Consider the following 25943-nt stretch of genomic DNA (forward strand, 5'->3'; position numbering starts at 1 on the left):
TGCTTACTGCTCCGCTTCGCTCCGCAACTCTGTGAACATTATTTGTTCTCATGTTTTGCGTACATGCTCCGCACCTTCGGTGCTCTGCAACTCTGTGAACATGTATGCTTTCTGGATTTGCCTCTTATTTTTGCATGCCCCTCCCTTCGGTCGGGTCTTTATTTGATTGCCTCTTTTTATGCAAACAGATTAGAAGAGTCGCCCACAGACTCTCCAAATAGTTTGCCTCTTTTTGCAATCCTAATTGGTATTTCTGATTGTATACCCTTTTTCGCTGACACCACCTGCCCAGGTCAGCATTTTTATATACACCTTTATTTATAACGTAGCATGCTAAAGGGAGGCAATTAGTATTTTATTTCTGTTAACCTTCTGGAATCATTTGAATGCAATGTGCCAAAAAATAATTTGTTTTCAAGTTAGTAAGCAATTGGGAAACGAATCTAAAAATAGCTATGATATCAAATAGGGTTTAAAAAAAGAAATCGGGTCTGTTTACAATATGAAAGATTTTTTGGGATATACAGGAAATCAATCTGGAAGCATTTGAACGCAATGTGCCAAAAAGCCTAATTTCCTACTACTCCTGTATATTATGAAATCAGCTGTAAACTGGATAAATTGTTAAAAGACCTGGAGCATTTTAGGCAGGGCTAGACCATAGATTAAAACAAGGGTACTTAAAACGATTGAAGAGTCACGAAAAGTATAGCGAGATTGAAAGATGAAACATTATCAAGAACTTATCAAGTTTGAAAATGAAAAGATCCATTGAGGTATTGGTTTATGGATTGGATAATTTGGATAATTTTTCTTTTTTAAGCTAATCAGCGCAGAAACAAGTTCTAAATAATTAGACTTATAAGGGGTGAAAAATTTCAAAAACAGACGACGAAAAGTATACCGATATTGAAAAATGAAACGAATATATATATATATACTGTATATATATATATATATAAAGTGTCTTTCCAAACATAAAAAAAGCCTTGTTATTGGTTTGATAAAAAGTACCAAAAAATCAAAGAATAGTAGAGAATGGTGTAATTTTATTATCTGACCTATTAAATCTAACCTAACGTTAATCTAATGCTATTAATAACAGGAAATATGTTTTTAAACAAAGTCAAAATATTTTCACAAAAGAGAACATTCTTAAAAAGAAAATGTTAACAATATTATAATAAAAAATAACAATTTATACAATTGTTTTAAAGATTAAAGTTTAAGGTTTTAAGCTCAAGTAAAAAGTTTATTAGATAATAATACAGTATTTTTTTTGTTAAAATTTCATCAGAAAATTTAATATAAAAATTTAATATAAGAATTTTTTATAAAACCATCTTAAAAATAAATTAAAAATAAAAATAAAAAAAGTACAAACAAAATATAAAAATATAAATTCTGATTTTTAGCCGAATATTTCTTTCTGTATTTTTGTGCAATATCAATATGATACCTGTGATACTTCATATCGGACATAAGAAATTCCAATTTTCGCAAATTTACTAAGAATTTTTTTAAATCAGACCATTTTTTTATTGTTAAGGGGTAAAGGGTAAATAATAACTAATTAGGGATAAGACCGCAAACCGGTAAGGGTAATTTATTGTACATATTTATTTATTGTTAACTAAAATCAAATAATAAAAGCAATCTTTGGATCTTAAAAAAGTTTATCACTTTAACAATGACAAGAATTTATCCGAATCTATTAATCAATCATTAATTATTTGGTATAAAGTTTATTAATTCTTTAATCATTTATTATCATTATTATAATCATTATAATCATTATTATTATTATTATTATTTATTATTTATTATTCAACCGAATTTATTATCTTTTAATATTATTTTAATATGCATTAATAAAAAAAAAAGACTGGTTTGAAAAACAAGTTCATAAAAAAATTCATTATTGATCTACTGTATACAACTTTTAAGTGCGTATTTTTTTCCGATGGAATTTAACAAATGCAAAAACTAAAAATTTCCCGATTAATAACATAATTACAATCACATGATATTCGTTCTCAGAAGTAGAATGAATATTAATAATAATAAATTTTTAAATATTCGAAAACCTTAAGGATTAAAAATTTTTATTTTTTTTTTTATATACATTTTATGCAAGAATGTACAATTAATTTATTTTTACTCTTTTTTTTTCTTTATGTGTATGTAATTTATAATATATATTAAAAAAAAAGAATTAAACCCCCGAGAAAAAAAAATAAAAAACAAGCCAAAAAAAAAAAGGGAAAAAAAAAAAAAATTTTTTTTTTCTTTTTTATCAATTTATATACAAAAAAAATGAAAGAGAAAATATAGAAACGATAAAAAAAAAGTTTTTTTTTTCTTTTTTTTTCTTTTTTTTTTTTATAAAAAAAACACAAGTAATTCTATTACTGGTTATTAAAAATAACTTGTATGATATGTTACATATAAAAAATTTTTTTTTTTATAATACAAAATATCCCTCTAATGATATATTGTGCTATTATTAATAAAATCCGAAAAAATTTACCATTTTAAGGGATAAGTAATTTTTTTCTTTTTTTGTGTGTATAGAGAAATTAACCCAAAATATTTTTTTAAAAAATAAGAAATAAACGGAAAAAAAAATGAAATGTGTGGCGGGATCAAATTGATCAAATTTTGATCAAATTTGTTACAAGGAATTTAGTTTCCTTGAATCTGACTTTCTTTTTTCATAAAGTCATTTAAATAAATAATAATTCCTACAAATATTAAAACATGAAATTTAAGAAAAACGTCTCTTTTTTTTCGAATTGGAAGAAAAAACATTAATATACAGTATATATATACCTTACTATTGTACAACTTGTTGCTTTCGCTGTGCTTCTTGCGTTTGCGGTGGTTCAATAACGTTGACACCATCATTCTCAGATTCTAGATTGATATTGGCAAGTTTTTGTTGAATGTTGTAGGTTTCTGAATCATTAATATATTGATCATTAGCATATTGATCATTAATGTATTGGTCATCGGCATATTGCTCATTCATATATTGATAATCGATAAAGTCCCAATAGAAATTAAAATCAATGACTAAAAGATTTTTAAAATAAATATTAGATAACCTCGATCTTTTAAAAAAAAAAATATTAATAATAATATATCTTTATTATATAACATACCACGACGACTGTGAACATCATCCAAGAATTTACGTAACATTGGCCAGACTTGCGGTTTTTTTTGTTCGATATTTCTTTGAATTCTCATGATAACAGTATCCCAAGGAAGATTTTGTCTGTTATTTAATTGAAGTGTTTCAAGAATCTCGATGTACAATGAATCATCTCCAACAAGAGCGCTTGCTGTAGTAAGGATATCATCACTAAGTCCTAATTTTTTAGATAAAAAACATAAATAGGGTAAATAATATGATCGAGAGGAATATCCTTAAAATAATATAAAAAAAAAAAAATAATTACCAAGTTCATCACCAGCTTTTTGTTCAGCAAAAACTCTTTCCATTCTCTTTTTTATGTTAGGATCACATTCTTCATTTAAAAATCTTTGTAAACCACTCCAAACTTGTTGATGACTCGCAGAACCATTATCAAATTGCATGGCTCTTAAATAACCATCCATTAAACGTTCATCAAATCCTAAAGCAAGTTCAACTTTTCCTAGCATATCGATAGCATCACAAACTCTCATAAGAGTACTTTCAAAAGAGCTATTTTGTTCAGCTTGTCTTATCAATATTTGAAATTGTGTTAATAAATTTTTATCCGAAGAACGATGAAAGAATGGTAATACCATTTCAACCACATCTTTCATTGGAGTAATCGTTAATGTACTAATAAAATCTGAGAAATCATTGTCATCTGGTAAAGATTCTCGAAATGAACGGAAAAATCCGTAAATTGCGTAAGGTGTTGTCGTTTGTTCAGCGGCCTTCTTTTTCATATTGTTTTTCCTCATATTTTAAAACTTTTATTATTAAAAAATTAAAAAAAAAAAATTCGGTTTTTAAATAAATTAATCCGTTTTTAAAAATAAATAAAATAATTTAAAAAAAAATTATTCTGGTTACTGGTTTATATATAAAAAAAATAAATAAATATATGTAATATATATGTGTTTGTTTTTTTTTTGTTTGTTTTTCACAAAGAAAAAGAAGAAAAAAAAAGCAACGACGAAAAAAAATTTTTATTGTTTTTTTTAATGAGCTTTGTTTTTTTCCTTTGTTAAGGGAGACAAAAAAAAATGACTAATTTTTTATTTATAATAAATATAATATAATCTTACCTTTTATTTAAAAGAAAATATGTAGTTATATTTTTTGGTGGTGTGATTTTTTTTTTTAAAAAAAAAATTTATTTTTTTTTTTGTAAATATTTGTGTGCGTTTTGAAAGAACTTATTTATTATATAAGGGTGAAGATCTTCAGGGAGACACACAATCATTAATAAGATATTATTAAATAAGTGATAGAGGTTGTGATAGTGGTAACAAAGTAATACAAAAGCTGAGTCATCCATCCCTTACATCGTTAAGTATTCATAATAATATCTTTTTCTTGTATTAAGGTTTCTATTGTTTATAATATAAATATGAACGCAATGACATTTTATGGTAAACAATTTAGGGCAAAGTATAGCCTAAATGTACCGAAAGAATAAGACCAAATTTGGGGAGAAGATATATGAACAATGGAACTGTCGTCATGAGATAGTTACAAAAATAATTAAATTAACCAAACAAGTTGTAATCTGTAGGTTTCGAACTCTTGAACAGAGGATTAACATAACGCCACTTGCGACAAAACGCCGGCCGATTGAAAGAATGGAAAAATGGACAATGTGATTCCTTGTTTATCATTATAAATCTTTTCTATAGAAAGCATAAAGCATAAACGAATAGTTACATAACATATTATGATTCTTTGTTCTCATACTTACATATAAAGGATTGATGAGTTGTCCGTTTTTTTCTTTTATAAAAAATAAAGTTTTTTTTTTCCGCTTATTGGATGATTTTTTGTTTGAACGTGTGAAATTTTTTAATTTTCTTTTGATAAAGATCACGCGGGGAGTTGCATGCATTCTTGCATTTTTTTTTTATAGTATCAATATATGGTTTAGTTATTTAAGTAATTTATCGATCATTTAAAATAAAATCACATGTTATCTTCATCATTATTGGATTTATATTTTTTTTATTTTCGTGGAGTTTTTTACTAGTTTACGAGTGGCTGAAAATGAATTAATTAAAAATTAAAAAAAATTCTAGTGGCTTTTTATTTTGTTATTCACACAAGTGGCGAATTTTTTAAAACTGTTTTATTTGATCTGAGATTATATAAAAGATTTCTGATAATCAATTTAAATATTCTTTTTTTAGATTAATAAAAACAGTTGTAAACCGTTTCACTTACTTAAAAAAGCGCAGTTTAAAAGGATTTATTGAGGCGCAGTATGTACATAGATAGTAATGTACATATTTGAGATTTCAGGTTTTCAATAGCATGTAAACATTATTAGATATTACGAATATTTAGTACATCTAGTACATCGGAGCAATTCCCTATTATTCCTTGTGTAACTAAATGTAACTAAATGTAACCAAATGTAACCAAATGTGACAAAAATGTAACTAAATGTAATAAACATTTCGAATGCATTCTTCTTTTTAATGCCATAAGATCTAGTGACCATATACAATTACGACATAAGGCATTTACAAAAGATACGGCAACCAACGTACACACGTGATTATTGATAAACAACAAAATAAAAGATATCTATTTTATAAAAAAAACCTGCTTTTGACATAAAAAGAATAAAAAAGAATAAAAAGAATATTCCAAAAAAAGTCTCCAAAAAATAAAATTTAAATTCTTTTTTTTTGTGCCCTTTTTTTTACTCCTTTTTTTTTTTTTTTTGTTCTTTTATTTTTACTTTTTTTAATAATTTTAATTAAATGCCAAGTGAATGTGTATTTCCCATGGAATATATATGTATTAGTTATTCGGTTAAATTATAACAGCGAAATCCCGTGGAACTTTTTAAGGTATCACATTTAATTTTTTCCCGTGGAAAAAAAGTTCCGTCTTTAAAAAAAAAAAAATTCTCATTTTTTCAATAAAAAAAGATTTTTGTGATTGTGTGACAGAATCTTAATGGAACTGAATTTAACCGTTTAAAATTTTTTTTTTTTAAACCCAAAAAATTTGTTTTTTTTTTCTCGTGGATTATTCCTATTCCTTGGCTTTTTCTGCCAAGCTATTCTAATCATTTAAATAATTTTTTTAATTATAATAATTCTTTTTTTGAACTTGTGAATCGTTTCTTTGGAAAATCAAAAATTTAATTATAAGTAAAGGTTGAAATTCAAAAAAAAAAAATTGAAAAAAGAACTTTGACAAAATAACTTTAAAAAAAAAATTTTTAACAAAATAATTTTATAAAAAAATTTTCAATAAATTTTCAAAACATTTAATAATTTTATTAAGTTTTCCAAAACTATTAATATTTTACATTATTATTATTATTATTATTATTAAAAATGTCTCACATAAGTAAATGTGAAGAAAAACATCGTAATCGTGAAGAAAAACGTGAAGCAAAAAAGCGTCATCGTGAAGAAAAACGTAAAGAAAAACAACGTCATCGTGAAGAAAAACGTGAATTAAAACATCGACATCGTGAAGAAAAACGTCGACATCGTGAAGAATTTGTTTCAAAATTATTTAATCTTACTTTAGATTCACCATCATCCAATAATTCAAATAATTTAAATGTTCAAATAACATCATCTGATAGGATTGAGAATGAAAATGAAGTTGCAACTTTAAGAACCATATTTCCAGATTGTGACCCATTATTTATTAGAAATTGTCTTGCAAATGAAACGGGAGATGATCGTTTACGTAAAGTAGCAGAAAATTTATTAATAACAGATTATCCTAAAGTTGCACCAGTATCACCTCTAACTCCACCTACAGCTCCACCTCTTCTTCGTAGTAGTTTTGAATCTCCTTTTGATAATGAAGCACCTCCATCATATGAAGAATCTTTAGGAAATCAACCATTACAACCTCCTCCATTACCAACTCGTCATCAAAGGGCTTCTTCATGGAATGGTAATGGTTTCTCAGTTACTACTTCACGATCAACTCAATTCAAACCTTGTCAAATTCCACAACAAATTTCACAACAAATTACACAACAAATTACACGTACAGCAGCAAGTGCTTCTTCAGAAGTTAGCGAAGCAATTAGTACAGTTGTTAAAAATTTACTTACAAGTATGAAACCATCCACAGTTGACCGTGCTCATCATAAATATAATCATGTTTGGTCCCGACCAGTTCCATCTCAATTTAAACCTAAACCTCTTTCACAAGAATATAAAGTAGTACCAAAGGATAAATTTTCAATTCAAAAAGGATTTAATCAATGTAATTACCCTTCAAAAGGATTAAAATCTCATGATATTTCAGAAGAAGATTGGTATTATTTTATGAATGGATTAAATTCACTTATTGGTGTAAAATCGAACAAAGGAAACCTAAATAATTTTGGGGAAGGAGTCTCTGTTAGTTTAAAATGGGTTTCATGGATGAATGTAACCATGGATGAATCATTAATGGAAACAAATCTTAAAGCATTAAATGAATATATTGATAAATGGAATAAATCCTACTTTAATCCAAGACAAATAATGGTACAACTTATTGATAATAGAAATCAGAATAATCCATTCAAGAATCATCCTTACGAGCAATATTTATTAGTAAAATCTATATAAGTAGTTTGGACATTTGTAAAATTAATTATATAAATATAAATATATATATATAAATGTATAAGTATTATATTAAATTATAAATATAGCATATGTATTTATTTTATGTCTGAAATTGTATAATTATCATAATAATCAATTTGTTTTGTGTTGTGTTGTGTTGTGTAGCCCATTTACTACTACCATGGAGATACCCGATAGGGTTTTTATCATTTTATTGCATTTATTATAAATTAGAATTAATAAAAAAAATATATATATATAATAATTTTATACTTTTGAAAAGTTATTTTATGAATATTTGTTGTTATAATGTTATACACTTGTTATTGTTATGAAATTTTACGGAAAAATATCATCCTAATTTCCTTTTTTTTGATTTTTTCCTTCAAAGGAAATATTTTTCTTGGTATTTTTTCTATATTCGTCATACAATCAAAATGGGGAGATGTACAATACTTACGTACAGTGCCTCCAATTACTCCAATTACTATTACGGTATCATAAATTAAATGTATTTTTTTTTGAAACTCCGTAATTTTAGCAAATAAATTATTCATTGTTAATAACGCACGCAAAATGCAAGATATATGACTTTTCTTTCCTTACTTTTATATCGGTTCTTCTATTCATAGTAAATCTCGTGTTACATGAATTTTCCAATAAATGCAACAAAATTTATTTTTGATCTTTATATGGAAATATTTGAAATACAATAGTATCACCAATAATTTTGATTTCTCTTCGATTTCATATACGTTTATAGATATGCATAAAGTTAAAAAAAGAACCACTCTTAATAATGCGAGACGAAGTACGAAAATGCATTCAAATATTAAATCAACATGATTTTATATATATTATATGTTATAGACTTACTTGAAAGACTTGTAGTCCCTTCACTTTCCATTCATTCCACCCAGAGTTTAGTTTAATACAAAAATGTACTACTTTTAGATAAAAGAAATATCATCTTTCCTTTTAGTATCTCTTTTTCCCTCTTTTGAAATTTTTCGAATATCATATCATTATATTCGATCCCTCCTTTCCTTTCACTTTCTTTTAAGGTGAGAAGATCACCTTCGAAAGTCCTTCATATTATATATATATTAATTTAATATTCGCTTTTTTTTTACTTAAATATTTTCATTTTTTTTAATTCGCTTTCATTCTATTCTAGTTTTTTTTTTAAAAAAAAAAAATCTCCTTTCCTTTCTTTCCTTTTCATAAAAATGTCCGGATATCCACCTCCTCCACCGGCAATGTATTCACAGCAATCCGCTTATCAACCACCGATTAATCCTCCTCACTCTCCTTACCAAGGAGGTTATGGGTATGATAACGGTGTATATGATAATAATATATTCAATAATAATGGGTATAATAATAATAATAATGGAAATAACAATGATGGTAATAATGATGGTTATAATGATGGTTATAATAATAATAATGGTTATAATAATGGTGGTTACAATAATAATCAAAATTATCACGATCATCAATTGGAACGTCAAAATAGTTATCCTGATCCAAATCATCATTCTTTGGATTTTGACCAAGGGTTTACTGATAAAGTTAATAAAAGAAAGGTAAATTTTATTAAAATTATGAATTATGTTTTTTTTTATGCTTTTCAAAAATTTATTTAAAAAAAAATTAACTTTTTCTTAACTTTATTTTAACTTTATCTTAACTTTATCTTTTAATTCCATAAAAAATTGAAGTCAATTAGACATATAGAATTAACTCATGGAAATTTAGTATTAGATTGTCCAGTTCCAGATAAAGTTCTTCAAAATGTAAAAATTAAAACAGGAGAAGAATTTACTCATATGAGATATACAGCTGTAACTTGTGATCCTGATGATTTTAATCAAAATAATTATTTACTTCGTCCTTATATTTTTGGAAGAAAAACGGAATTAATGATCGTTATGACTATGTATAATGAAGATGATCAATTATTTATTAAAACAATGTCATCTGCTATTAAAAATATAGCTCATTTATGTACAAAAGATAAATCAAAAATTTGGGGTAAAGATGGTTGGGAAAAAGTTGTGGTGGTTGTAGTAGCAGATGGTCGTAATAAAGTAAATCAACGTGTATTAAAAGTTCTTGGTGCTATGGGTGTTTATCAAGATGGTATAATTCAAGATAATGTTGATGGTCAACCCGTTACTGGTCATTTATTTGAATATACTTCTCAATTAATGCTTGATAGAGATTTAAATATACATGGTCTTGATAAAAATGTTCCTCCTGTACAAATCCTTTTTTGTTTAAAAGAAAAAAATGCGAAAAAATTAAATAGTCATAGATGGTTTTTTAATGCTTTTGCTGCTCAATTAAATCCAAATGTATGTATTTTATTAGATGTTGGTACAAAACCTTCTCATACATCTGTTTATCATCTTTGGAGAGCATTTGATAGAGATCCAAAAATTGGTGGTGCTTGTGGTGAAATTAAAGCTGAACTTGGTGCTAATGGAAAAAATTTACTTAATCCTTTAATTGCATCTCAAAATTTTGAATATAAAATGTCAAATATCTTGGATAAACCTTTAGAATCTGTATTTGGTTATATCTCAGTATTACCAGGTGCTTTTTCTGCTTATAGATATAAAGCATTACAAAATACTTCTCCTGGTAAAGGTCCTTTGGCTTCTTATTTTAAAGGTGAAACCATGCATGGTTCTTCTGATGCAGGTATTTTTGAAGCAAATATGTATTTAGCAGAAGATCGAATTTTATGTTTTGAATTGGTCGCTAAAACCAATGAAGCTTGGACTTTAAAATATGTAAAGGTAAATTATTAATATTTACGCGTATTGTTAATATTTACACGTATTAATATTTACACCGGCGTATTAATATTTCACGTATTAATAGTCTGCTAAAGCAGAAACAGATGTACCAGATAATGTTCCAGAATTTATTTCACAACGCCGTAGATGGTTAAATGGTTCTTTCTTTGCCGCTTTTTATTCAATTGCAAATTTTATGCGTATTTGGAGTTCTGGTCAACCTTTTCTTCGTAAAATCCTTTTACAAATTGAATTCATTTATAACGCGATTAATCTTCTCTTTAATTGGTTCGCTTTAGTAAGTAATATATATGCATATTTTATCATAGTTTATATACTATATATTTATTTTATTTATTTGAACTTTTTTTCTCGTATTTATTTTTTTTTTCAGGGAAACTTTTATTTAGCATTCTTTTTCTTAACATCTGCTACAACATCAAATCCAAAATTTGATCCATTCAAAGGTCTCGGAGATGAATTATTCTATATATTTCGTTCATTATATTTGATGGTTATAGTAACAATATTTATTTGTTCAATGGGTAATCGTCCACAAGGTTATAAAATAACTTACTTTCTTTGTATTATATTATTCGCAATAATTATGGCAACAATGTTATATTGTGCAGGTTATACAGTTTATCTTAGTATAGAAAATGTTAATGATTTTAAAAGTATAGCAAGTATAAAAGATGCATTAAAAAGTGCAGAATTTCGTGATGTAGTAATTTCATTAGCTTCAACTTATGGATTATATTTTAGTTCTTCTTTATTACATGGTGAACCATGGCATATGATAACTTGTTTGGTTCAATATACTTTATTAATTCCTTTTTATGTAAACATTTTAATGGTATATGCATTTTGTAATACTCATGATGTTTCTTGGGGTACTAAAGGTGATAATAATAATAATGGTGGAGGAAGTAGTGCACAACCTATTGCTGGTAAAGATGGTAAAAAATTGATGCAAGTTGAAGTACCTCACGAAAAAGCTGATGTTAATGCTACTTATGATGATTTGGTTAATGATTTAAAAGTTAGAGTATTTGAAGAAAAACAACATCGTGATGCTGCTACTAAAAAAGATGATTATTATAAATTATTTAGAACTAATTTAGTATTAGCTTGGATGTTTTCAAATGCTTTCTTGGTTGTGTTTTTCACTTCAAATACTTGGAATAGATACGTTCATGAAAAAATTGCTGATGGTGCTTATAATCCTTATTTATCATTCAGTAAGTATTTTTATTTCCTTAAAAAATTACAAACTTATTTATTACATAAATTTATTAAAACTGATTTCTTTTTTTTTTATTATAGTATTTTGGTCTGTTACATGCCTTTCAGCTTTTAGAGCTTTCGGATGTGTTTGGTATTTAATCCTTAGATTGTTGTACGGTTAACTGCACAGTTAATTGCACGGTTAATTGTAATTTAATTGTACGGTTTATATACACGGTTAATTGTACGATTAATTGTACGGTTATATACACGGTTTAATTGTACGGTTTAATTGTACGGTTAGAAAATATATATATATAAAATAGATTATAAAAATATCTTTATTTCTAGATAGATTAGATATATTAGATATACAATTTTTTCCTCTTGTTGTATTAAAAATCGTTCATTTACACAACATTTTACACAAAAATAATAATAAAACATTCGTCATATATATCCGTTGTTTACATGTATTGTATACTACAAGTATTAAATTCTAACGTAATTATATAACATAACAGTGTTATCGGTCATATGGTTTCAATTTTTCGAGTGCCTTATTCAAATAATCAACAGATGTTTTAACATCATTGTAATCCAATGCACTACTTGCAAATTTACAAAATTTCTGAACTGCATCTACTGTATGTGAATCGATTTCAACTGGTCGAGAATAAGAATTCATGCTACAATTTGCAGGTGTTGAAAATGAAGATTGTTGGTAAGAAGGTAGTTGACGTGAAGGTTGTTGATGTGGAGGTTGTTGATGTGGAAGTTGTTGATGTGGAAGTTGTTGATGTGGAGGTTGTTGATGTGGAAGTTGTTGATGTGGAGGTTGTTGTTGTAGAGGTTGTTGTGGAGGTTGTTGATGTGATGGAGGTTTAACCGGTTGAATGTAATTTTGAGTTGATGGTTGAGGAGGAGGAAGGAATGAATTATGAGGTGATTGCGGTGATGGATTTGGTTGATAATGTTGAGGTTGCGTGTAATCATTTGTGAATCCTGTATGTGGTAAAGTAGAAGGAGGTTGTGGTGGAGAGGGTTGCTGATAGTTTTGATGTACATCATAAAAATTAGTGTTAGGTGAAGGTGAGAAATTTGGTGCTGGTGGATTCTGACTAAACTGATTATCAAAATTATTATTTCCACCATAGTCATTTACTTTTGGTGGAAGAGGTGGTGCTACTTGTTTTCCAATATCAATTTGATCAAATGAAGAAACCAAATCTTGGACATCTGGGACAGAATTATTAGGAGTTGATGCTGATGGAAATATTGGAAATGTATCAATTGCATCGTTATTTGAAGTGGGAGGAGGACCTGTCGGCAATACTGTTGGATTTGGTGTCGTTTGAGCAGGAGAAAATTGGTCAATACCAGGAATGCTTAAATTATTTTCATCAAATTCTGGATTTTGCTCATCTTGTTCGCCTCCAGGAGGCCCAGGCACAGGTGTTCGACCTTCTTTCAATGCTTTTGTTATATCAACCGCCTTCCATTTTGCATATATTATCTTATCTTCAAACTATATAAATCAAATAAAATCATAAACAATTAATTATATCAAAATAATTCCGTTTAAAATAAAAATTAAATATCTACCTCTTTATTGATATTTCCAAATATTCTAAGCAAATCCATGTATGATGCTGCTGCTAAGAAAGTTTTTGCTGTATTTCTATATATACGTAATTTCAACATATTAGAGATAAAATTTTTTTTAAAATTAAACAATTTTTTTTTATTACAATATGAACCTTGTGGCTTTGCCAGCTCTATCTTCATTATCTGCAATTGTAAAAACCTTTAGTGAAAAATTTTCTATATATGCTTCACCAGCCATTTCATTTGTAATAGCTTCATTATCTGCTAATTCTTTTTTTTCCTAATAATCATTTTAAAACAAAATCAAACGATTAAATTATTATATATTAAATAAAAGTCTTAAAAAATCAAATTTTTTTTTTATTTACTTGTTCGAGTATATCTAATAATTTGGCAAGAAACAGTTTGCTCTCTTTACTCTTTGTTCCCTTATCAAGGGCAAGTTTTGCAGCAAGAAAATTACCTAGAAAATATAAAAATAATATTAAATTATAACGCAAACTATATGCATTATATTCAATGATATTCGTCTTACAGTAATAAGATATTACGGGCTCTCTTTTTCGCGTCTCTTGAGCTCGTTGAAGGAATGGATTAATAAATTTCAACTCTTCTGGAAGTGATGGAAGCGAAGCCATTATGTAATTAAATATTGATCTAATATTTAAGTTTGGTAATATAAGCTACGTATTTGAAAAATCAACAAGTAAAGCGAAATTCTCGCAAAGTCTCGAATTTCACATGTTCACATTCGGTTCACATGATCATATGATAAACTTCGGAATTTGGTTGTCAATGGTTGGTTAAAACGGTTAAAACATATGATTGGTTAAATTTCGCAATTTTGGTTACAATATACTTTTTGATAATAAAATGCAATGCGGGGTTTGTGTTTGGTTATGGATTAGCACGGTGTTACAAAAAAAATTATATAATTTAATTGATCTCTTTTTTTTTTTTGATCAGTTCTAGTATTTTTCGCTTTTCACCGTTTTAAGGTCTTAAAAAATTTTAATATGCCCCCTTCTACTTATTCTTGTAGCTCTGAACAAACGGAGAATCAAACTAATGGTACTAAACAGAATCAACCAAAAGTGAAAAGCGTAGCCGAACTAGTCAGTATAGATTTCGAAAAGTATGAACGCAAAATAAAAAACGCAAAAGTTAGGGCTCGGTCAGGTCTGTCATCATGAAACTAGATCATTGACTTTGTTAGCAACCAATATTATTTTTTATAAATACCAAATTTTATGCATAAAAACAGAAATTATGTAAAGGAATACTAAAGTTTTTTTGTTATACAACCACAGAATTGGACATTTTCGAATGGTCAAAACATGGTTACGCTAAAAATAACTATTGGATACCACCATTCGCGGACAAAGTTCCTCGGATTGAAGAATCAAAAGTTTCTCGAGAAGAATTTATTGAGAAATATGAAGCTCCCGGTTTACCAGTTGTCATTACTGGATGTACAAAAGGCTGGCCAGCAGAGGTTAAGTGGAATAGGGAGGTTAGAACTGAAATTCTTTCCTATTTATAAGAAACCTATTTCCCTGGATAATTATTGAACTATATAGTTAATGCTTTTTTTTAAAAGACACTTCTTAAAAAATTTGAAGCTTACAGATTTAAAGTCGGTGAAGATGATAATGGGAATCCTGTTCGAATGCAATTCAAATATTACTTACATTATTTAGAAAATGAAGCTATTAGGGACGATAGTCCTTTATATATTTTTGATTCTTCTTTTGGTAAGCTGAAAAGGTCATCGCAATCGGTTGCAAAAAAAGACGAACCCTCTAAGATCCAAGACAAACCTTTCGAAGTACCAAAGAAACAGTATCGTCGTCCATGCTTGTTGAGAGATTATAAACCTCCCAAATATTTCGACGATGATCTTTTTCGTTTTACGGGTGAAAAACGCCCACCCTATCGTTGGTTCGTTCTTGGCGGTGAAAGAAGTGGTACTGGGTAAATATAATTTGTCCTATTTTTCAAATATTTGAAATATTTACACAAATTGTTTCCTTTTTTTCTCAGGATGCATTTTGATCCATTGGGTACTTCTGCTTGGAATACTTTATTAGTTGGACATAAGAGATGGTGTCTTTTCCCACCTTCAACTCCTCGTAAAATAATTGATCCAAAAATGCAAGGTTTAGATCACGAGGCTGTGTCATGGTTTACTCATGTATTTCCTATTTTAGTTAAAGGTAACGGCCAAGAGGAGAGTTATGCTGAAAAATTTGGAATGATTCAGGTGTTGCAAAAACCCGGTGAAACAATGTTTGTACCAGGAGGATGGCATCACGTGGTCATGAATCTAGGTAAGTTTGGTTATATTAATTTTTTTAGTGTAGGATACTTCTCAATACTAATTTACTTCATTTATGAAATAGATTTTACGATAGCTGTCACTCAGAATTTTTGTTCGCCAACTTCAATTGAGCACGTTTGGTTGCGTACAAGGAATGCACGTCCAAAACTTGCACAAAAACTCTTAACTAAACTTACTAAATTATCTAATGTTGGAGGCAAGAGACATGACAAGGAATTCTATATAGTTCTCGCGAATAAAATCAAACTTTTAGATACAGTTCCTGCATTCTTTGAAAGTAGTACTAGTAGTAGCAGCAGTTCTTCATCTAGTTCTAGCAGTAGTTCGTTTGTTGATGATTATGAATTGGAAGTGAGTGAAACTCAGAGTGAGACAGAAGGTAGTGATGGAGAATGTCATTGTTATAATTGTAAGATGAAAAGGAAAAGAAAGATCAGAAAAGAAAAACCTGAAAGAATTAAACAGAGAGAGGAACATGAAAGACAAAAGATAGAAGGGCAACAAACCATCAGAATTATTGGAAATAAAGGGAAAAGAAACCATGATAGAATTATGAATGAAGATGTTAGAGATAAGAAAAAAAGAAAAGGAATATAATTTTTATTATTATAGAATAACAATAACAACAATAATTTTAGTTTTTAGTTTGCTTTTTTTAGCTATATACAATGATAATATTAGAATAATTAATGATAAAGCTAGAGTAATTCAATGATAATGCTAGAATAATTCAATGTACATCAGATATATAAAAATTAAATAATAAAGTATTGCAATTAATTTTGAAAGGATTAAATTTAAAGAATTGTATCAAATAAATTTTGACATATTACTATATTTAAATTCATTTATTTATTTCTATTTTAAAATATATATATATAATCATCAATTTGCAAAAATTATAAACATTTTTTTCCGTCAAACAGGTACTTTACTATTATCACATGAATTTTATAACTTATAATTATTACGCCAGTGAGATGACCTCTCTTTACAATTCTACTGGTAACTTTTTTTATTTCCGCTATGACTGTCTATATCAAAGAATTTTTTCAATTACTGGATTGTAAAGAAAGTGGATGACCTATATGTGACTTTTAAATGACATTGTGCTAGAGTATAAGGTAGAATTTTAAATATCCTCTCCTTGATGAGCTAGCCATTGACAAAATTATAAAATGGAAATTCAAACCCCTGGTAAAGATTTGAAGGTTTCTTCCCCGTAATATGTGATTGGAAGCCTGGATTGTGCATTTATTAAGAGAGTAATGAATGTCATAACCAATGACGCTGAGTAAAACTGCTTTCATAATCCAACTCCTATAATTAGCCTGTATCCAAAAGTTTGTTGATTAGAAATAAATTTTAAAGGTTTGGTAGATTTCGCATGAAATATATTATACATCACATATTTTATTTGAAAATTTATTTTGCAATCCCAGCTATTTGATTGTGTGCCAGATGCTTTAAATATTTTAAAATGAACAAATTTTTCGTTTGAATTATACATAAAAAATTTTTAAGACTTTGTAAAATCAATAAAATCAATTTTATTTCTACTTTTCCACTCAGTCACATTTTTATCCATTTTTTTTTGAGTTATAACTTAATGATTTTAGGTAAATTTCGATATGTTTCAATTTTTCTTATAATATAATTTTACATTCTTTGATTTTGAATTCAGAAGTAAATCCAAACTTCTATTGTATTGTTATCCTCTTCATCACCTTGGTTTTTTTTTGAATCATCATTTGCTATGAAGTTTCTGAACTAAGGATTTTATTTGCAAATCATGAAAGAAATAAAAAACATTTGAATCTACAATCCAAAAATTTATTTAAAAAGATTATATTAACTTGAAGTATTAAATTAATAACAAATTTTTGTAGTTCTTGAATAAAATAATTCGCTTACATAAATTATAATTAAAACAATACATATATTTAAATATTAGTTATATTAAATTTTTATGTAAAGGCAATATTATAATAATAATCTTAAATTCGTTCTTATTATTTTTTCCACTCAACACTTTATAAACTAATTACAATATTTATAAATAACACGTTTATCTATAATACAAAAGTAACAAAATGTTGTTAATATAATAGCTCTATCGTTTCATATCTTATTAACGCAGACTAACATAATTCTATTATATTTCTATTATTACAAAAAATTAAACAACAAGAGGAACTTCTGAAATTGTGCTTCTTCCAATACCTCTACCACTTTCCAATCCACAATCACTTCCAGCGCGACTTGTAAAACTTTTTAAACTTGTTGAACTTGAAACGGGAGTGAGAAAGATTCTTGCAGTATTGGATGAAGTAGTAATGGAATTTCTCCTTTTATTATAGGATGATGTAGAAGGTGAACTATAATGACTATGACTTTTATAACTATGCAAAGGAGGGCAAAGTTCAGATAAAGTTAAATGATTTCCAAAAGGAAGATAACATGTATCATAATGATTTTCGCCAGTAATTATAGAGGCTAAACCAGTATTATGACTTGATGATGTAAATGCTAAATTCGCAAAATCGTTGGGAACTGAATCTGTGTCATCTGATATAATGATATTGTTTGTTAAACGACGAAAAGTTGTCCAAACTGTAGATAAAATTGAATTTTTATCCGACTGCGAAGAGGTTTGTTGTTGTTTTTGATGATCGACACTAAATAAAACAAAAATGAGTACATAAATGCGCTTCTGTTTAAACCTTCATTTGACAATCAATATACCTATTGACATTTTCGGTTATCATTTCGTTTATCATGTCCTTGGAAATTGTAGGTGAAAAATTGATAGCCATTGGATCTTTTTGAATAATTAATCTACTATTAAACCTAGTTATAATAGAAGCGTGTTTTTCAGCGCGCGAACCATCAACACCAGTGGATGATGACGCCGATTGATTTGCTTGAGAAGACTGATTTGTAAGTGCGTCAACATAATGAGTCGTAACTGTCGTGGATGTAGTGGAATTAGCATTTTCGTTACCAATATTAGCGAGAGCTTTAATAGGGTTTGTCTAGAAAAACAATATACAACACATAAAGCATATATTGATCAGTATGAATTTTATAAGCTATATGCGCAGTAAATAATGAAATGTATAAACTCATTAGCCGATCAATATATGCTTACATTTCCTAAGTCACCAAGTTCAAAATTAGCTGCAGTTGAAGCCGATACAGCCAATTTATGATAAACTTGCTGAGATGATCGAGTCGTTTGTTCTTGTGAAACGGTAGTTGTGACATCCTCCTCTCCTCGGAAAACATTACGGAACTTATCCATCCAAGATTTATGAGAATTTCTTTCCATGGGGTTAGGAGAATTCGCATGTCGAATATTTATATCACGAGATGACGATTCATTATCTTGATCTAAATAATTAGATGCTGGGTTCAATAGTTGAGAGAAACATTACTTTGAATGAAACACCCATCAAATAATCAAATAAGAAGTAAAGCTTACTATGGCGACGCAGTTCTAAATTGGAGTCTTCAAGATTTGTTGACAATTCATGATTTGGTCTATCAGAAAGTGTGGCATTAAGGAAGTTCCCCGTTCCGTCATGGGAAGGCATTTTCCTGATAAATGACTCTACTGATCGAGTATCGTCTTGGGCAATATATTGTTCAGAATCGTAGTCACTACCACCACTAGCAAGCTCTGAGTTGCTTTCGAAAGTAGGTATACTCCCCTCCTCTACATAACTTGCATCACTAAGGACATGCCAATCGTCATCGTCACTAACATTGTTAACCACTCTACGTTCAATTGGCTTGTTAGAGGCATTAAACATAACCCATTCCTGTTCCGATTCTTCGGAATCACGCTCTATGTGCTGAACTCTTGGAAGTTTTTGTTTATATGTGGCCATAATTAAAAATAAAGAAATTGAGAAAACGAAGTAGTTAAGAATTGAATGAAACTCACACGGTCAGAACCTTGATTATATCATAGAATTTATAATTAACCTTTAAAAGCTTAGCCCTTTTTCAAATGTAACACTACCCCAGTTATTTGGGCTATTTATTAAAATGGGATTTGATTGTCAAATTCATTCTTGTTTAGATTGTTTAGATAATGTGATAAGCCTAAGGCCTAAAGAGGATAATTAACATATGACTGTTGTGAGATGTCAGCTGAATTAGAGGCTGTGTGTCAACTTTGCAACACTTAAACATTTTTCCTATCACCCGTTCCACGTGATCTTATACATAACTTTCGTTCTATGACTCATTATTCGTCATATTAATTTATTTTAAAAGTAATTGATATAATAAATTTATTAGTAATTCTGCCAATCAAATTGAATTTGTTTATTGGAAGAATTTCTAATTTAATCTTCATATATTCTTTCTATAACCATGAAATGAAATTGATTTTTGCGGTACAATAATTTTTCTGGAAGCGATTTTGATTTTACATGAAAAATAGATGAAGTAAAATTAATAATTCGAAAATATTACGTTAATATCTTTCAATGCTTCCTTTTTCAGTTGAGGTATAATCGTGATGTTTTAGATAATTTTTTTTTTATTACGAATTAACTTTGCAATTATATAAATTTTGAACTTACCAGAATTAGAAGTAAAAATGTAATGCTGCTAATGATGATCACCGCGCGGTGATTTATTAACGTTTCTTTATTAACCAAATATCGAGATAATTAATTAAATAAATTATATAATAAAGAAGTATTAAGGTTCAATTTCTTTTAAACTAATGCTCTTTTTTACTTTATTTTATTATTTATATTAATTAGCATTATTGTTTAAGTAAAGTACATATTTTTAATTTAAAAACATTATAAGGTTTTCACTTCTTTATTATAAAAATAATTTTTATTATTATAGCCAATTTTTTTTTTTTTGAAATTTTAACTTTTACACAATTAAAAAAATTTATATTTTTAACCTTATACTTAAATAGCTTTTAACAAGTTTAGAATCTTTGAATTTTCTTATTACAGTATTATTATAATTTATATTTATTAAGAAATTTAATTATTATGTAAAAAGTAATATATACTTATATCTATTAGTATATAATTAAAATATGAATTCAAATTTCAAAAATATTATATTAATTTATTTTCCAGTATATACACCAGTAAAGCTCCGAACGGGTCGGTTTGGTCCGGATTATAGACGGTTCGGATTAGAGCCGAAATCCGTAAGAACCGAACCGAAAAACCGGCGGTTCGGTTCGGTTTAATCCGATTTTTATAAAAATGCGAAAAATCGAATAGCCAGCCATCTAGTGATCGTATAAAGTCGAGCTATATATCATTGGATTCGTCTCGACGAGACGCGTCGAATGGTGGTAAGATCATATCTCTAGCATCGATAGATCACACGTTAACCCACGATAAATGATTTATCAATAATTGGAATTAGCAAGCTATCTATCGGTTCTAGAGACATGATCTTAGCACCATTCGACGTGTCTCAGTGAGACGAATCCAATGAATATAAATTCGTTCGTGTATGACCACTGGATGGCGAATAATATCAAGTTTCGCATTTTTTTAAAATTTTCGAGCGTTAAAAATTAAAAATTCCGATGCATGAATTTATTCATCGTCCAATGGTCGTACAAATATGAATTAGGACTCATTGGATTCGTCTCGATGAGACGCGTCGAATGGTGGTAAGATCACGTCTCTAGCATCGATAGACAGCTTGCTAATTCCAATTATTGATAAATCATTTAGCGTGGGTTAACGTGTGATCTATCGATGCTAGAGACATGATCTTACCACCATTCGACGCGTCTCGTCGAGACGAATCCAATGATATATAGCTCGACTTTATATGATCACTAGATGGCCGGCTATTCGATTTTTCGCATTTTTATAAAAATCGGATTAAACCGAACCGAACCGCCGGTTTTTCGGTTCTAATACCCGAACCGAACCGAACCGAATTTTGAGCCGGTTTCGGATCGGTTCCCCGGTTTAGCCCGAACCGTTCGGAGCTTTATACACCAGTAATCCATTCTATTAATAACAACCAATTAAATGTAATTTGTCAAGATTACTACTGTCCTGATTCAGAATCTTCTGGCTCTGAAATTGAATCTCACCAGCTTGGAAGAATTTGCTGAGCCACAATGCATGTACTTATGTAGTTATGTGTGACAAAAATAGGCTAATTATATAATAGATCTGTGCAGCAAAATAATTTTCGCATATACTAAAAACTAAAAAAAAGCTATGCATGCTAACCAGTACTTTATTTTTTTTATTAAATATAATTGATCTATTAGCAAAATGTCAGATGACGAGATAGATGAAGGTTACAATGAATTTATCAAAGAAAATCAAGATATGAATGGGATAATAAAGGGAATTCTGAATTCACACCAAAGTGATAAGACTGGAAAGATCTTTTTTGCGAAATTAAAATCTATTGGAAAATAAAGGCAATTAGGCATTGGAAGGAGAAAACACTTAAACAATTTGTATATAGTCTGCCTGGTATAAGAAATCCAACATTAATACTCCATACATTTACACAATCTGATGCTTTTTATTTTCATAAATTTTGAGCCTAATAGAATTGCTATATAATGCTAAGAAACTTTAAAAAAAAATATAGCCAAATAATATAAATATAGATGAGATTAAGGTAGAAAATAATGCAGATGAGGTTGATAAGTTCTGGTGTAAATTATTACTTTAAGGTGAAGACTCAATAGTGGATTATTATTCAAAGATAAAGAGATATAATGATGTTATCAAATTCTGTAAAAATCATCTTAGAAAAGTATTTCATAAAGAATTGTCACCAGAAAGTCAAAGGTATATTGCAAGATTTGGATGTTATTATGATTATGATCTTGATCCTAATAAAATAGTAGAAACGCTTATTCAAGCTAAAAAGAAAAATGTACCTGATTTTATTACTACATTTAGTAATTATTTTAGACAGGCTAACAATGTACAGATTTTGACACAATCTGGATTCTTTAATAATAATTTTATTTCTGCCTTTCTTAATCTGGAATTAACAAGACCCCTATAGTAGGGTGATACACTACTAATCAGAGCAGTGATTTCCAATTCAAAAGATTTTTTGCTAGGCCACAGATTGTGTGATAGAAAAATAAATGGATCATCAGTCAGATCTTGTGCAATATATTAATTTTCATATATATATTCGAAAAAACATATTAACCTTTATTCTTTATTTTTTTTTCAAACAATCATAAAAAAATGTAAAAGAAAGTCTACACGCAATACAGAACCTACTGTAAAAGTAAATATTAATGTTAAAAGCATATGTTATAGAAGGCTAAAGAACTCATAATTTTAGGGTGTGCCAGAAATCAGCTGATTTGAAAGGAGGTGGGGGGAGTCAAGCTTCAGATCAGGTCTATATATATAACATGACATTTATATATTTAAATATAAATATAAGTAATTTAATTATTTTTATATAAATATTATAATGCAATTATCTTGACTTCTAGTAATCCAATTTTAATAAACTTTTTTTTTAATTTATAGCTCTCATTTAGCTCTACAAATCTAGCTTTACAAAACAAAAAAAAGTTTGTTCAAATTGAATCACTAGAAGCCAAGATATTTGTATTTATATTATAATAATTATTATGGTCCAGTGCAAAAAGATTTGTACATCAAAAAAAATGTCAATAAAAAATTTTTTAATAAATTAAATTTCATTTTTTTTATATAAATCTTATTAGTATATATTCAGAAATATTATAATATTATTATTACACCAAATTGTGCATCACCATCGGATTCACTATAATTATTAGATTCTTTATTAATTAATTGGACATTTTCGTTAGCCTCAAAATATACTAAAATATGCCTTGGTATTTTAAGCACTTTTTTCTAAAATTTATTATAATCTTTAAGTTAACTTCATTTTTTAATGCATTTAAAAGTATATTTCAAACAGGCAATAATTTAGGATCTTACAATTTCACCTTTTACAACTGCTTAAACACCTTCATTTGGCTGTAGTTCATAGTAATAGGTGACATATAAAAACTTCATGATCATATTTTTTTGCTATTTTAATGCAAGAAAATGGTACCATTTTTTTGTGCATTTAAATCAGCTCCAATAGTTCTAGTTTTTGTAATTCATTTGAAAAACAATATTGACTTCCAGTTTTCCATGCTTGAAGTTGGATTAGGCCATCCAAAGTGTTTTATGTGGTGTAAATGTGCAATCACTGTACTTATTCCAGTCTAATGCAATGCTCCCAACTGTACTCTTGGTACAATTAGTGTTTCAGCAACTTACTTGCGTAATTTAAGCTCCAGATGACTTTCTTTTGTAAAATTAGCCTTTGGAAGATAATTATGCATACTTTATTATCATTAGTTTTTCGTTGTCTGTTAGTGGTATGCCACTTTACTTTAAGGAAGAAGGAAGTATCATATAATAAAAAAAATTTTAGCAGCAAATTCGGGAAATTATTTACTAATAAATATGTAAATCTCAGCCCGTTATGTTTAGTTTTACAAAATTTTTCTTTGGCGTAAATCTTATCCTTTTTTAATGATGTACAAATCTTTTTGCACTGGACCATATAATAAAATTATCTTGACTTCTAGCGATCCAATTTTAATAAACTTTTTTTTTAATTTATAGCACTCATTTAGTTCTATAAATCTAGCTTTACAAAACAAAAAAAAGTTTGTTCAAATTGAATCACTAGAAGCCAAGATAATTATATAATACTAATTATTATATATATATAATATTTAATATTTAATAGTAATAATTTTTTTAGCCAATCAGATTTCAATCAGGTAGAGGTGGCCGGGTGGGGGATTAAGGCTACTAATTGAAAGAAATCAGCTGATTTCTGGTACACCCCTAATTATTATATACAATATTTAATATTTAATAATAATAATTTTTTTAGCCAATCAGATTTCAATCAGGTAGGGGTGGAGGTTAAGGCTACTAATTGAGAGAAATCAGCTGATTTCTGGCACACCCCTTAAGATTGCCAGGCATAAATCTAACTATATATTTTGCAGGGTAGATCACCACTAGATTACCATGTGAAAAGATATGAGGATTCTGTTTACATATGCTTTCATAAAGTTTTTAATATCAGAAGACAATGCTAATCATTCTTTTTATCTTTCTAACTTTTTCCAGTAAAATATAAAGCATGTAGGAGTATGTGGAAGTTCAGCCAACTTTTTGCAAAAAACTTTCCTGTAAAATAATGCAAAATAAGGTATATGTATATTCTAAATTATGTATGTATAGGAGTGAGTTTTATTTACTTATCTTACTATGAGGTTTACTTTAGCAAATAAAGCAAGATGTCTTTCAAATTTACTCAAGCTGACAAAATTAGAAAATATGAAACGAGAGAACTTATCAAGTATTTGTAAAAAGATTCTAAATCAGAAGGCTTAGAACTTGACAATAACTTTTTTACAAAGCTTGAAGACAAAGAAATCACTGGTAATTCATTTTTTAAGTTAACTGAATGGGATTTTAAGGATACAGAATAACATTAGGACAAGCATTAAAACTTGAGAATTATATAAAGAAGCTGGGTGAGTAATTAATTTTCTGAGCTAGAGAAGTTTGAAGAGGAATCATTTGCTTTGCATAATGTTATAGCTGAAATCTAACTGTCATTGCCTTTGGTAACAGGTGTTTGAAAGTAAAAATAGGTTTAGAAAATATTATCATTAAAAATAGTATTTTTATTCACATCATATAAAGCGCTATAGTTGCAAATTTTATGTATTATAGGCCAGTTCTGGCAACATTTTTTATTTCATAAATAAAGTATTATTTTATCAAATGATATGAGAAACAGGTCACATGTAATAATACAATACCTATGTAACATAAAAACCCATATTAATACCCAGTATTTTCTTTTTTAAACAGAAATAAATTTTATTTTATTCTGGAATGTAACACTATTTTTTTGTCTGAATCTAACAACTATATGTAATAGCATTATATCTATCTCAACAGCTGAACATAACTCTTACTTGGTTAAGAACTGAATACAAAAACCTTATCTTTTTTTTAAAAGAGTAGAATCTCAAACTTGAGGAAAAGAATTTTAATATTCTTTACAATACAAAAGAGTTCCAAGCTTTCAAAGAAAAACTAAAATGTGCGTTTTCA

The 25943-nt window shown here is 28.0% G+C and overlaps 6 protein-coding genes across 6 annotated transcripts; 3 read left to right on the top strand and 3 right to left on the bottom strand.

Annotated features, from left to right (window-relative positions):
• Positions 1 to 2073: 2073 nt before the first annotated feature.
• On the bottom strand, positions 2074 to 4378 carry OCT59_014912 (uncharacterized protein). The gene is made up of 5 exons (XM_025313685.2): positions 4288 to 4378; positions 3465 to 3969; positions 3165 to 3374; positions 2833 to 3075; positions 2074 to 2744 (listed from the first exon to the last, which is right to left on the bottom strand). Exons 2-4 carry the CDS (start codon positions 3958 to 3960, stop codon positions 2837 to 2839), a joined length of 945 nt encoding a protein of 314 aa, XP_025186868.1. The 5' UTR covers positions 3961 to 3969; positions 4288 to 4378; the 3' UTR covers positions 2074 to 2744; positions 2833 to 2836.
• Positions 4379 to 6227: 1849 nt separating this feature from the next.
• On the top strand, positions 6228 to 8071 carry OCT59_014913 (uncharacterized protein). Its single transcript, XM_025313686.2, has one exon. It carries the CDS (start codon positions 6547 to 6549, stop codon positions 7789 to 7791), a length of 1245 nt encoding a protein of 414 aa, XP_025186869.1. The 5' UTR covers positions 6228 to 6546; the 3' UTR covers positions 7792 to 8071.
• Positions 8072 to 9020: 949 nt separating this feature from the next.
• Positions 9021 to 12007, top strand: OCT59_014914 (uncharacterized protein; the record flags this gene model as incomplete). The annotated part of the gene is made up of 5 exons (XM_025324325.1): positions 9021 to 9380; positions 9516 to 10598; positions 10684 to 10896; positions 10993 to 11839; positions 11925 to 12007. The coding sequence occupies 5 exons, from the start codon at positions 9021 to 9023 to the stop codon at positions 12005 to 12007; spliced, it is 2586 nt and encodes an 861-aa protein (XP_025186870.1).
• Positions 12008 to 12135: 128 nt separating this feature from the next.
• Positions 12136 to 14146, bottom strand: OCT59_014915 (uncharacterized protein). The gene is made up of 5 exons (XM_025313687.2): positions 13969 to 14146; positions 13802 to 13896; positions 13586 to 13713; positions 13431 to 13506; positions 12136 to 13353 (listed from the first exon to the last, which is right to left on the bottom strand). Exons 1-5 carry the CDS (start codon positions 14069 to 14071, stop codon positions 12352 to 12354), a joined length of 1404 nt encoding a protein of 467 aa, XP_025186871.1. The 5' UTR covers positions 14072 to 14146; the 3' UTR covers positions 12136 to 12351.
• Positions 14147 to 14449: 303 nt separating this feature from the next.
• On the top strand, positions 14450 to 16371 carry OCT59_014916 (uncharacterized protein; the record flags this gene model as incomplete). Its single annotated transcript, XM_025310051.1, has 5 exons — positions 14450 to 14612; positions 14744 to 14946; positions 15034 to 15407; positions 15477 to 15763; positions 15836 to 16371. The coding sequence occupies 5 exons, from the start codon at positions 14450 to 14452 to the stop codon at positions 16369 to 16371; spliced, it is 1563 nt and encodes a 520-aa protein (XP_025186872.1).
• A 1217-nt stretch (positions 16372 to 17588) lies between these two features.
• On the bottom strand, positions 17589 to 19667 carry OCT59_014917 (uncharacterized protein; the record flags this gene model as incomplete). The annotated part of the gene is made up of 4 exons (XM_025313688.2): positions 17589 to 18452; positions 18520 to 18809; positions 18926 to 19182; positions 19259 to 19667. The coding sequence occupies 4 exons, from the start codon at positions 19665 to 19667 to the stop codon at positions 17954 to 17956; spliced, it is 1455 nt and encodes a 484-aa protein (XP_025186873.1). The 3' UTR covers positions 17589 to 17953.
• Positions 19668 to 25943: the final 6276 nt, after the last annotated feature.

Source organism: Rhizophagus irregularis, chromosome 22, assembly GCF_026210795.1.
Source record: "Rhizophagus irregularis chromosome 22, complete sequence".
NCBI lineage: Eukaryota > Fungi > Glomeromycota > Glomeromycetes > Glomerales > Glomeraceae > Rhizophagus > Rhizophagus irregularis.

Coding starts and splice junctions, on each gene's coding strand:
- OCT59_014913 (XM_025313686.2), top strand. CDS start 6,547: ATGTCTCACATAAGTAAATGTGAAGAAAAACATCGTAATCGTGAAGAA.
- OCT59_014915 (XM_025313687.2), bottom strand. CDS start 14,071: ATGGCTTCGCTTCCATCACTTCCAGAAGAGTTGAAATTTATTAATCCA. Junction 13,897..13,968: donor GCCCGTAATATCTTATTACT/GTAAGACGAATA, acceptor TATATTTTCTAG/GTAATTTTCTTGCTGCAAAA. Junction 13,714..13,801: donor TATTAGATATACTCGAACAA/GTAAATAAAAAA, acceptor AATGATTATTAG/GAAAAAAAAGAATTAGCAGA.
- OCT59_014912 (XM_025313685.2), bottom strand. CDS start 3,960: ATGAGGAAAAACAATATGAAAAAGAAGGCCGCTGAACAAACGACAACA. Junction 3,375..3,464: donor AAAAGCTGGTGATGAACTTG/GTAATTATTTTT, acceptor CTAAAAAATTAG/GACTTAGTGATGATATCCTT. Junction 3,076..3,164: donor TGATGTTCACAGTCGTCGTG/GTATGTTATATA, acceptor AAAATCTTTTAG/TCATTGATTTTAATTTCTAT.